Here is an 11,327-nt window from a genome sequence, read left to right on the forward strand (position 1 = left end):
TGGTTGTCCTGGTCAGTGTGGTTGTCCTGGTTGGTGTGGTGGGCCTGGTCGATGAGGTGGGCCTGGTCGATGACGTGGGTCTGGTCGATGACGTGGGAGTGCTGATCAGAGTTCCAGAGCAAATTTATGAAAGCAGCTAATGTATTTTGACCGACAAGGTGCTTCTAATGCCAGAAATGTAAAAACAGTAATGTATATAAAAAATATTAAAATTGTAACATAGTGCAATTTCAATCTCTGGCCACACAAGCGTTTTCTCATTGTCACGGAAAAGAATCTCTGGCCACATGGAACCGCGTATTCAGGTACACTGGGCATGCGTGTACTGGTAGACCCAGAAAATGGTTCAAATATAAGTGAGACAGTACCGTAACATAATAGAAATTCATTAATTTTCATTAATTCGGTAGTATTGTCAACTCCCGATCAATCTCCTCTCCACTTACATTACGTCTGCATCCAAGATGTGGCATGTATATGTTATTCATCTGTGTAAATGTAGGTTGTATAAAAATAATAAACTTTATGATAATTGTTGAAGTGCCTCTTGCTAAGATGTTTCTAAGATGATAAATAATATCACAGCACTGGTTTATCAAGGCTGAATGGTTGGGTCATCTGCTTTCATTCTTTCGTTAGAAACTTCCGCAGTCCCGATCAATCTCCTCTCCACTTACATTACATCTTCATCCAAGATATGGCATGCATACATTATTAATTTGTGTAATTTAACATTTGCTATTCTGTTGTTCAAAGAATAAAACTGGAACATGTATCACATGTTTGTCGTTGTGTAATGCAATGCGCACATACATCAATCAATCAAACTTTATTTATACAGCATATGGATATTAAGTGCCTAATGCCTTGTTACTTGCCGCTTTCATAATTCTATTTAGCCTATATAGCACAAATCATGCATTGAATGTAACCTGACAAGTGCTGAACAGTATTAAGTAAACCACTATACATTTGTGCCTGTCCGCGTCATCGTTATTGAAAAACGCACCCGATCGCCGACCACACGACTCCAAAAATGATACGGAAACACCCTCCCAGCGTTATCGTCTCGTCACTGTCTCAGCTCACGAATTCGCCGGAGTCGTGTAGCTGTGTGGTGCAAATTATATCAGATCATCGCCGTTTCAGCCAAATCCGGCGCCGTGTAGCCTAGGCCTTAGATGGTAGGGATTCAAACAGACCATGGCTGGGGTGTGAGGTATCCTTGATGATGCTTGCCGCCCTCCGCCGACACAGGTCTGCCTGGAGGGACTCAACAGTAGAGGGGAGTTTGGTGCCGATGATGCGCTGGACGGTGCGCTGGACGGACATCAAGGCTCTGTCATGGTAAAACAACCATGATCATCAACATAATAAAACAGCTCTTGTCTATCTTTTTAACCACGCTGAACATTTTACAGGAATCAATAATGAGCTAATTATCCTAATTGAACACATTGTCCAAAATGCAACTCTTAGCATCCAAGTTGAATTGTAAGACTTTGTAAGACTAGCTTTAAAACTATTAGTAGTTCGACAAAGTAATATTTTGGGTGCAATAAACCTTTAACACTAAGTACTTTGACAGAAAGTAGTATTTGGGTGCAATAAGCCTTTAATATGTTGGGTGCAATAAGGTCATCCAATTTGCTAGGTGGTCCTGTTGCAATGAACTAGCTGGCTAGACTTGCTGGTGTAAACCTGCTGGTCTGAAACCGCTGTTGGTTCTCTGTCTCTGCAGAGTCATCCTACTGGAAATGTGTGGTGTCACGGTGGAGCAGGGGATCAATGGAAATAGAACCTGCCTTTCTACATTTTCTATCAATAAATCATGCACATTTTATGTGGTTTCAGGCAGTGTCGGACTCAGACTGTTTGAAGGGCAGGGGCGAAAAGAAAAAAAGGGCACCTACTGCACAACATGGGACCCCATCAGTGCACATGGTCATGTTTAGACCATTGGAAGGGCAGCCAATCCGCTTGTTAAGTCGTGACGTGTTTCCGGGTCCAACGTTGGCTGAGGCGCTGTCTTCGAAATGCCGAAATAATCATAATAATTAATTATATTTATATAGCGTTTTTTTTTTATAGAGGCTCAAATACCCTGACAATATGGAGAAAACGGGAAAGTGCTGTGTCCCTTGTTGTATGAATAGATCCGAGTCTAACCACTAGTTACCTCAGCACAGACCCCTACAGTGTTTCCTCCAGGATTTTTCACATTAGTGGCGGGGTGGTCGTCTTTCGCGCCGCTAGGTGTTGAACCTCCTCCCTGTAGGCCGACTCGTCGTTGTTACTTATCAGGCCGATCACCGTATTTTTTTTATAAATTAGTTTTTCAGATTTTTATCCCTTTTTCACCCAATTTGGTATCCAATTGAACCCAACCCAATTGAACCCAATTGAACCCAACCTATCCCCTGCCTATTGCGTAGGATCCGCCGCACGCACGACCCCGTGGCCGGCAGCCCCAGAGGAGATCGCCAGGCAGACTAGCTGACTGGCTCCTCGAGCCCAGCACCGTTATTCCAGCACCCCGGGGGCGACGGATCACAGGTCGCGACGGATCCTTGTCCGGAAATAGTCCTATACCGCCCTCTGGAGCGGCCGCTCAATATGCCGCTCCCTGTGTGCCTCGGCCATATCCGGGTCTGGCGAGACCGGGATTCGATCCAAGTCCCCGGTGGGCAGCTTGCACTAGTGGCTAGTGCTTAGACCGCTACGCCACCGCGGGGCCTTCTGTTTGGTTTCTACACACACATGACACATTTACCTCAGTATTGATGTTTTCTCAAGCATAAACCTCCCTGTATGTTGCTAATGTCACTACTTAAAGGTATTTGGGCTGGTTACCTGGACACATACAACCTAATGGAATGCGACACTAAAATGTATCTTCAAGACAATATGAAATAAGATATTACTTTATTAAAGTTTTTGTGTATTTTGTGCATTAATGTTGTTATGCTTCCTTGGTTTATGCATCTTGACATGTTTTAATGTTGTCATGTAATGTTAACGGTGTTTCGGACCTCAGGAAGACCAGCTGTCGTCTTGGTGTCAGCTAATGGGGGATCCTTGCTAATAAACAAATAAACAAAACAGGGGGACACATTCAATCACAATTAAGATGTTCTACTGGTAGTGTTCAATAGAATAGAATAACTATGGTTATTCTCTGTTTCTTCTTTGGTTGTAGTTGCCAGCAATGAAGTGACTTAGAGAGTGGCAATTGACACACATATACATCAATTTAGGTATTGAAAGGCGCCGTCTGGTCGGCAACTGTTAAAAATGCATGCTCTCGAACATGGGCGGTGTTCGAAATGGCATACTAGCATACTGCATACTAGCATACTCAATGAGTATATACTGCATACTGCTTACTAAATTCATAATAAGTATGCCAATACCAGCCGACCGAAAATCTAGTATACATTTCTTGCATACTCAAATTTCACATACTCTACAGTGTGAACGCACTGCATACTCAAAATCTACGTCATATCTAGTATGAGTAGTATACTAGTATGCCATTTCGAACACACCCATGGTCTTGCACAGAACTCAACCTCCCCCTACGCCAGAACGGTATTCTGCGCCACGCCATTTATTTTTGCGCAGTTATACAGTCACCTACGACAGACACGTAGCTATGGTAACCACGTCAGCTTCTGCCCCTGGTTCCTCCAACGACATCTCGTTACACAGATTAGCCAGTACAACAACGCACGATGCGTCCACAATCCGCACAATTCACCGAATTTGCGTTTTAGGGTTTTAGCTCCATGTGTTTTTTCGTGTCTAAAAGCGAAGCCTCTTCTCCAGGTAAGCGTGAGTTGACTCAAGTTGCAAGTGCCTAAAGTTGAGGCTACACTAGCATCGCGCTAAAGGCATAGCCAAACCAGTTCTGTTGAAGTTGCTGGTAATAGTATGAATCAGACCTGTGATCAACTAGTACAGTAGCTAGCTAGCTAAGGTTTAAAGTGATCTTATATGGAAGCAACGATGCCTTTATCATCATATCCTATTCAAGCTAAGTCTGGTGCAGTCTGGAGGGGTGTGTGTGTGTGTGCTGAGGTAACTAGTGGTTAGCTAGGGGGTTTGTGTTGAGGTAACTAGTGGTTAGCTAGGGGGTTTGTGTTGAGGTAACTAGTGGTTAGCTAGGGGGTTTGTGTTGAGGTAACTAGTGGTTAACTAGGGGGTTTGTGTTGAGGTAACTAGTGGTTAGCTAGGGGTTTGTGTTGAGGTAACTAGTGGTTAACTAGGGGTTTGTGTTGAGGTAACTAGAGGTTAGCTAGGGGTTTGTGTTGAGGTAACTAGTGGTTAACTAGGGGGTTTGTGTTGAGGTAACTAGTGGTTAACTAGGGGGTTTGTGTTGAGGTAACTAGTGGTTAGTTAGGGGGTTTGTGTTGAGGTAACTAGTGGTTAACTAGGGGGTTTGTGTTGAGGTAACTAGTGGTTAGCTAGGGGGTTTGTGTTGAGGTAACTAGTGGTTAACTAGGGGGTTTGTGTTGAGGTAACTAGCGGTTAGCTAGGGGTTTGTGTTGAGGTAACTAGTGGTTAACTAGGGGGTTTGTGTTGAGGTAACTAGTGGTTAGCTAGGGGGTTTGTGTTGAGGTAACTAGTGGTTAACTAGGGGGTTTGTGTTGAGGTAACTAGTGGTTAGCTAGGGGGTTTGTGTTGAGGTAACTAGTGGTTAACTAGGGGGTTTGTGTTGAGGTAACTAGAGGTTAGCTAGGGGTTTGTGTTGAGGTAACTAGTGGTTAACTAGGGGGTTTGTGTTGAGGTAACTAGTGGTTAACTAGGGGGTTTGTGTTGAGGTAACTAGTGGTTAGTTAGGGGGTTTGTGTTGAGGTAACTAGTGGTTAGCTAGGGGTTTGTGTTGAGGTAACTAGTGGTTAACTAGGGGGTTTGTGTTGAGGTAACTAGTGGTTAACTAGGGGGTTTGTGTTGAGGTAACTAGTGGTTAGTTAGGGGGTTTGTGTTGAGGTAACTAGTGGTTAGCTAGGGGTTTGTGTTGAGGTAACTAGTGGTTAACTAGGGGGTTTGTGTTGAGGTAACTAGTGGTTAACTAGGGGGTTTGTGTTGAGGTAACTAGTGGTTAGCTAGGGGGTTTGTGTTGAGGTAACTAGTGGTTAGCTAGGGGTGTGTGTTGAGGTAACTAGTGGCTAGGGGTTTGTGTTGAGGTAACTAGTGGTTAACTAGGGGGTTTGTGTTGAGGTAACTAGTGGTTAACTAGGGGTGTGTGTTGAGGTAACTAGTGGTTAACTAGGGGGTTTGTGTTGAGGTAACTAGTGGTTAACTAGGGGGTTTGTGTTGAGGTAACTAGTGGTTAACTAGGGGGTTTGTGTTGAGGTAACTAGTGGTTAGCTAGGGGTGTGTGTTGAGGTAACTAGTGGTTAGCTAGGGGTTTGTGTTGAGGTAACTAGTGGTTAACTAGGGGGTTTGTGTTGAGGTAACTAGTGGTTAGCTAGGGGGTTTGTGTTGAGGTAACTAGTGGTTAGCTAGGGGTGTGTGTTGAGGTAACTAGTGGTTAACTAGGGGGTTTGTGTTGAGGTAACTAGTGGTTAACTAGGGGGTTTGTGTTCAGGTAACTAGTGGTTAACTAGGGGGTTTGTGTTGAGGTAACTAGTGGTTAACTAGGGGTGTGTGTTGAGGTAACTAGTGGTTAGCTAGGGGTTTGTGTTGAGGTAACTAGTGGTTAACTAGGGGTTTGTGTTGAGGTAACTAGTGGTTAGCTAGGGGTTTGTGTTGAGGTAACTAGTGGTTAACTAGGGGGTTTGTGTTGAGGTAACTAGTGGTTAACTAGGGGGTTTGTGTTGAGGTAACTAGTGGTTAACTAGGGGGTGTGTGTTGAGGTAACTAGTGGTTAGCTAGGGGGTTTGTGTTGAGGTAACTAGTGGTTAACTAGGGGGTGTGTGTTGAGGTAACTAGTGGTTAGCTAGGGGTTTGTGTTGAGGTAACTAGTGGTTAACTAGGGGGTTTGTGTTGAGGTAACTAGTGGTTAACTAGGGGGTTTGTGTTGAGGTAACTAGTGGTTAACTAGGGGGTGTGTGTTGAGGTAACTAGTGGTTAACTAGGGGTTTGTGTTGAGGTAACTAGTGGTTAACTAGGGGTTTGTGTTGAGGTAACTAGTGGTTAGCTTGCTGGCTACACAGGACTGGCCAGGTAACACTCAGCCTGTAGCTAGTAACACTGTATGTAGTTGCCGTGCAACAGATATATATATATATGGTTTACATGTTGTTAGATAGTCAGTAGGTCATTGCATAGCATCAACTCCAGTACTATGCAATTACAAAGAATAAGCTACCATGTACTACCATGGTTACCAGGCAACAGCATCATGTTAATATTGACTTGTTAGCCTACTTCTACTTGTGTACTTAACGAGTGACGTCACGGTATAGGATTAGGAGGGCAACTACTAAACAATAATAATAATAATAATAATAATAATAATAATAATAATAATATTAACTTTTTATTTGTATAGCGCTTTTCCTGCAAGTGTTGCAGCTCAAAGTGCTTTAATCATTATATAATCATAATTAAATTATTTAGTCATTTAAAGGCAATATTAAAAAGATGGGTTTTTAGTCTTGACTTGAACTATGTGCTGAGGTTGCATCCCTAATGTAAACTGGCAGTGCATTATTCCACAATTTGGGTGCATAAAATGAGAATGCAGCCTCACCAAATGTCTTCTTTTGTACATGTGGTACACAGAGAAAACCAGCGTCAGAAGACCTGAGAGCTCTATTGGGCTGATATGCTAGCAAAAGGTCTTTCAGATATTCTGGTGCTGTGCCAGTGAGAGCTTTATAAACAAGCAGAAGGATCTTGAAATCTATTCTGAATGTGAAGTGTGACCCAGTACTGTAACTAGGAAGACCCCAGCTGTCTCGTGGTTAATATGAACATGATCATGCCCAAATGTTATCATATACTCAGATATTTATGCTGCTCTCATGTCATGCCTAGAATGCAAATTGTAGCTCGATATGTAATTGAAATCCTATTTGCATGTGACAATGCATTTGTTCCTGTGTTCATGTGTTCATGTTTTTGTTGCTGGCACTCTATTGGATGTAGAGTGTGTCTTTAATTAGTCATCATTTTCCTAGGAATCCAAAAAACATTTCACCTGAGCCCCAAGCCAGAATCTAAAGATGCCCCGTGGTTCAGATGACATCCGCAAGCAGTTCATCCTCACCACGACAGGGAACTTCTTCGGAGTGAAGCCGGCGTCTCCCCTCGCTGAGAGTCCGGAGCTCAACAACTTCTTGGATGATGGCAATGAGTTTGTGCTTTCTGTCACCAAACATGAGAATGACCTGCTCCTGTCAAATAAGGTAACACAGGAAAGGGAGTTATCATGGAGGAAGGAAGCAATTTACCATGAGAGGAAGGGGGTTGTGGACTCATTTACCACTGGTACAGGGTTGTGGCACAAGGCGAAGCCGAGTAGGAAAACCCTGTACAGTGGTAAATGAGTCCACAACCCCCGCCGAATGGTAAATTGCTTTTCTACAACAGCCACCACATAATATAAAAAATAAATACACAGTTGTAACATTAAATTCATGTATTTACAATCATTAATCGTTTCAGAATACTGTAACGTCCCAATGTAACGTACAATACATATATCCTTTCGCCACAGAATATAGTCCCATAAACAAGATCAACCATTGCATTGTAGGTCAGCACAGGTGTTCTTAAACAGGTTGATTGGGAGGCGCATTGATACTGGAAATGCGGTCTTTACTGAAGGTTGTTGGGATATTTACAACTGTTGCTAGCCAATCAGAATCCAGTATCCAAACATGCTTTTGTAGAAAGTGCATTTCCCACCTTGACTGATTAAACACACACTATCATGTCTATTAGTTAACAGACTACACTTTTTTCCCACACTAGAGATTGAGATTGAGATTGAGATTGAGATTGAGATTGAGATAACGTTTATTGCCACTATGCGTTACACATATAGGAATTTGCTTCGTCACCACAGCAAGTGCGTTTATACTTTTTTCACATATCAAAAAACAGGACAACACAACAACAACACAGGACAGACAACAGTGCATTGGATAGTGCGGTATAAAGTAAAGTGCAGTGCAGAGTTTTTTTTTTACAGAGTCCAGTTCAGTCCTGGGCAGACTTGGGGGCGGGGGGGGGGGGGAAGCCAGAGTCATTTAACAGCCTGGCGGCTGAGGGGTAGAAGCTGAGCCTGTGGCGGGCCTTAAGTGCCTTAGGCAGCCGCAACCTTCTTCCAGAGGGAAGCAGGGTGAGGAGGCCGTGGCCGGGGTGGAAGGGGTCAGCCATGATCTTCCTTGCCCTCCTCAGAGCCCTGGTGTCGTGCAGGGAGTTGAGGGAGGGCAAGGGACAGCCGATCACCCTCTCTGCTGAACGTCGCACCCGCTGCAACTTGGCCTTGTCCTTGGTCGTTGCAGCAGGGAACCAGGTGATGATGGAGTGGGTGAGGATGGATTCTATGATGGCCGTGTAGAACTGGACCATCATGGACCTCGGCAGCCTGAGTTTCCTCAGCTGCCGGAGGAAGAACATCCTCTTCTGGGCCTTCTTTGTGAGGACCTCGGTGTTCTGCTCCCACTTTAGGTCCCGGGAGATGGTCATGCCTAGAAAGCGGCATGACTCCACGGAGGCCACCGGGGTACCTCCCAGCGTGATGGGAGGGGGCAGGGCTGCTTTCCTTCGGAAGTCCACCACCATCTCCACTGTTTTTAGAGCATTTAGCTCCAGATTGTTTAAGCTGCACCATCTCTGCAGCCCCTCGATCTCACCCCTGTAGGCAGATTCGTCCCCCCCGGAGATGAGGCCCACCAGGGTGGTGTCGTCTGCAAACTTCAGGAGCTTGACCGAGGGGTGGCGGGAGACACAGCTGTTGGTGTAGAGGGAGAATAGTGCTGGAGACAGGACGCAGCCCTGCGGGGAGCCCGTGCTGGTGGTCCTGGAGCTGGAAATGCTCTTCCCCAGCTTCACCCGCTGAGACCTGTCAGTCAGGAAGTCCGTGATCCACCTGCAGGTGGAGACCGGCACCTGCAGCAGGGATAGCTGGTGCTCCAGGATGTGTGGGAGGATCGTGTTGAAGGCCGAGCTGAAGTCCACGAACAGGATCCTGGCGTAGTTGCCTGCAGTGTCTAGGTGTTCTAGTACGTAGTGCAGAGCCATGTTCACGGCGTCCTCCGTGGATCTATTGGCTCTGTACGCGAACTGCAGGGGGTCCAGCACAGGATCCGTGATGAGCTTCAGGTAGGCCAGGACAAGGCGCTCCAGGACCTTCATGACGACGGAGGTCAGAGCGACGGGTCTGTAGTCGTTGAGGCCTGTGACCTTGGCCTTTTTGGGGACGGGGATGATGGTTGATGCCTTGAAGCACGCTGGGACGTGACACAGCTCCAGCGAGGCGTTGAAGATGTTGGTGAACACCGGGGCCAGCTGGTCGGCGCAGTGCTTCAAGACAGAGGGAGAGACGGAATCCGGACCAGCTGCCTTCCGGGGATTCTGCCTCTTAAACAGTCTGTTTACCTCTCGCACTGTGACAGAGAGAGGGGGTGGGGAAGGGGGGGTGGGGGTGGGCGGGGCGGGTGAGGAGGGGGGAGGGAGGGGGGGGGGAGGGGGGAGGGTGGGGGTAGCAGGAGGGACATTGGCCCCCCTGGGGGACGGGGGTGGTGGTTGTAGCCGGGGGGTGTGGAGGGAGAGGGCGGGGGTGGGCGGGAACCTCTCTTTCTCAAACCTACAATAGAACTCGTTCAGCTCGTTACTACAAGTTCTGACTTATCAGGATCATCTGATAGTAGTGTCTACTGACCTCATACTTTGTCCATACATCATGGAAACTGACCCCAAACCAATTTCCTCTTACTTCTGATATTCCTCTTTACAGTAATTGCTGAACACATTTCTGGTCCCATCCAGGCACATGTGTAGATCTTGAAGGATTGTGTAGTTATTTGGGGCCTAGAGGTTAGGGGGTCATGTTGATTTAGCCTACGGTACTCGTAAGACTTTTTCAAAAAATGCCGGTTCGAGAGAGGACGCTGGCGCTGCTTGTTTTCGCCGCTTCTCCGCCCGAAATCCAGATATACTTGTAGTATACAGAGTAGATTGTCCTACAAAGACACTTAGATTTAGATTTAGTTATCTAAACATTAATTAGACCCCTATACTTTCTTTAGTTTACTTTTTCTTTTTAGAAAACTTTTTTCTTACTACTTTTCAGTTTGTAATGTGTCTGAGTGTCTAGAAAAGCGCAGTATAAGTCTAATGTATTATTATTATTATTATTATTATTATTATTATTATTATTATTGTTAAGATGTATAATACGTCTCATTGGTGCAGGGAATACATAGTTGAATGTTTCTGTCCTCAGGTTGAGGCGTGGGAAAGCAGAGAGAAGGTGCTGGTGTTCTTCAAGCTGCGTCCCACAGTGATCACAGAGGAGAACCTCCATGACAACATCCTAGTGTCCTCCATGCTGGACTCCCCCGTCAGCACCCTCTACCAGGCTGTCAGACAGGTGTTCGCTCCCGCGCTGCTCAAGGTACTGTACTGTTACCTCCATAGCTCCAGATCACTGAAGAGAGCACGCAACATTGTGGCTGACCCCCTCACATCACATCCAGCTCACAGCTTGTTTGCATGACTCCCTTCTGGACAGTGGTACAGGGCCACCAGGTCAAAAACATCACAACACTTGAACAGTTTCTTCCCCAAAGCCATAGCCCTCCTCAATAACTCCTGATCATTGCACCTTGCACTTGACATGTCCTTGCACTTAGTTGTACAGTAGATTTATTCATAATATTCACTCGTATTGGTACTGTATATTTTGTCTTGAGTATTGTTGTATTGTCGTAGCTTGTTCAGCATGGTAGAATACCAAGTCATGTTCCTAGTGCACTGCACATGGCGAATAAAGTTGAATTGAATTGAATTGAATGATGGACAAACATTCAGTCCCTGATTTACGAAGGACCCCAATTTGATTCAGTAAATAGCACTGAGCAGACCACAAAAAAACCTTACAACACTGAAGCGTGATTTTTTATTTTAACAACGGTTTTGGGAAGTGTAATTACTCAATCAAGAGTCAATTCAACAGTTTCTGCAAACACTAAAAAATGCCCAGAATGCATTGAACATCATGGAAACTCTAGAACAGCGGTTCCCAACCTCTTTGGACTCAAGGCCCACTTAAAAATCTCAAAAGTATTTGCGGCCCACACAGGCATTTTACGGACGTGTACATTTTTTTTTTCTCATCATTATTCTCTTATTCTTATTGGGTATTT

At 45.2% G+C, this 11,327-nt stretch overlaps 1 protein-coding gene across 1 annotated transcript in view; it reads left to right on the forward strand.

Moving 5' to 3' along the window:
* Nucleotides 1-7,175: 7,175 nt before the first annotated feature.
* The window catches only part of dync2h1 (dynein cytoplasmic 2 heavy chain 1), a gene marked incomplete at both ends in the record, with an annotated part of 167,986 nt that continues 163,834 nt past the window's right edge, over nt 7,176-11,327 (forward strand). The window contains 2 exon segments of the mRNA XM_080542931.1: nt 7,176-7,358; nt 10,406-10,576. Coding sequence (XP_080399057.1) covers nt 7,176-7,358; nt 10,406-10,576 — 354 coding nt within the window.

Source organism: Nansenia antarctica (genome assembly GCF_963989245.1).
Source record: "Nansenia antarctica genome assembly, chromosome: 12".
NCBI classification, from domain to species: Eukaryota; Metazoa; Chordata; class Actinopteri; order Argentiniformes; family Microstomatidae; genus Nansenia; species Nansenia antarctica.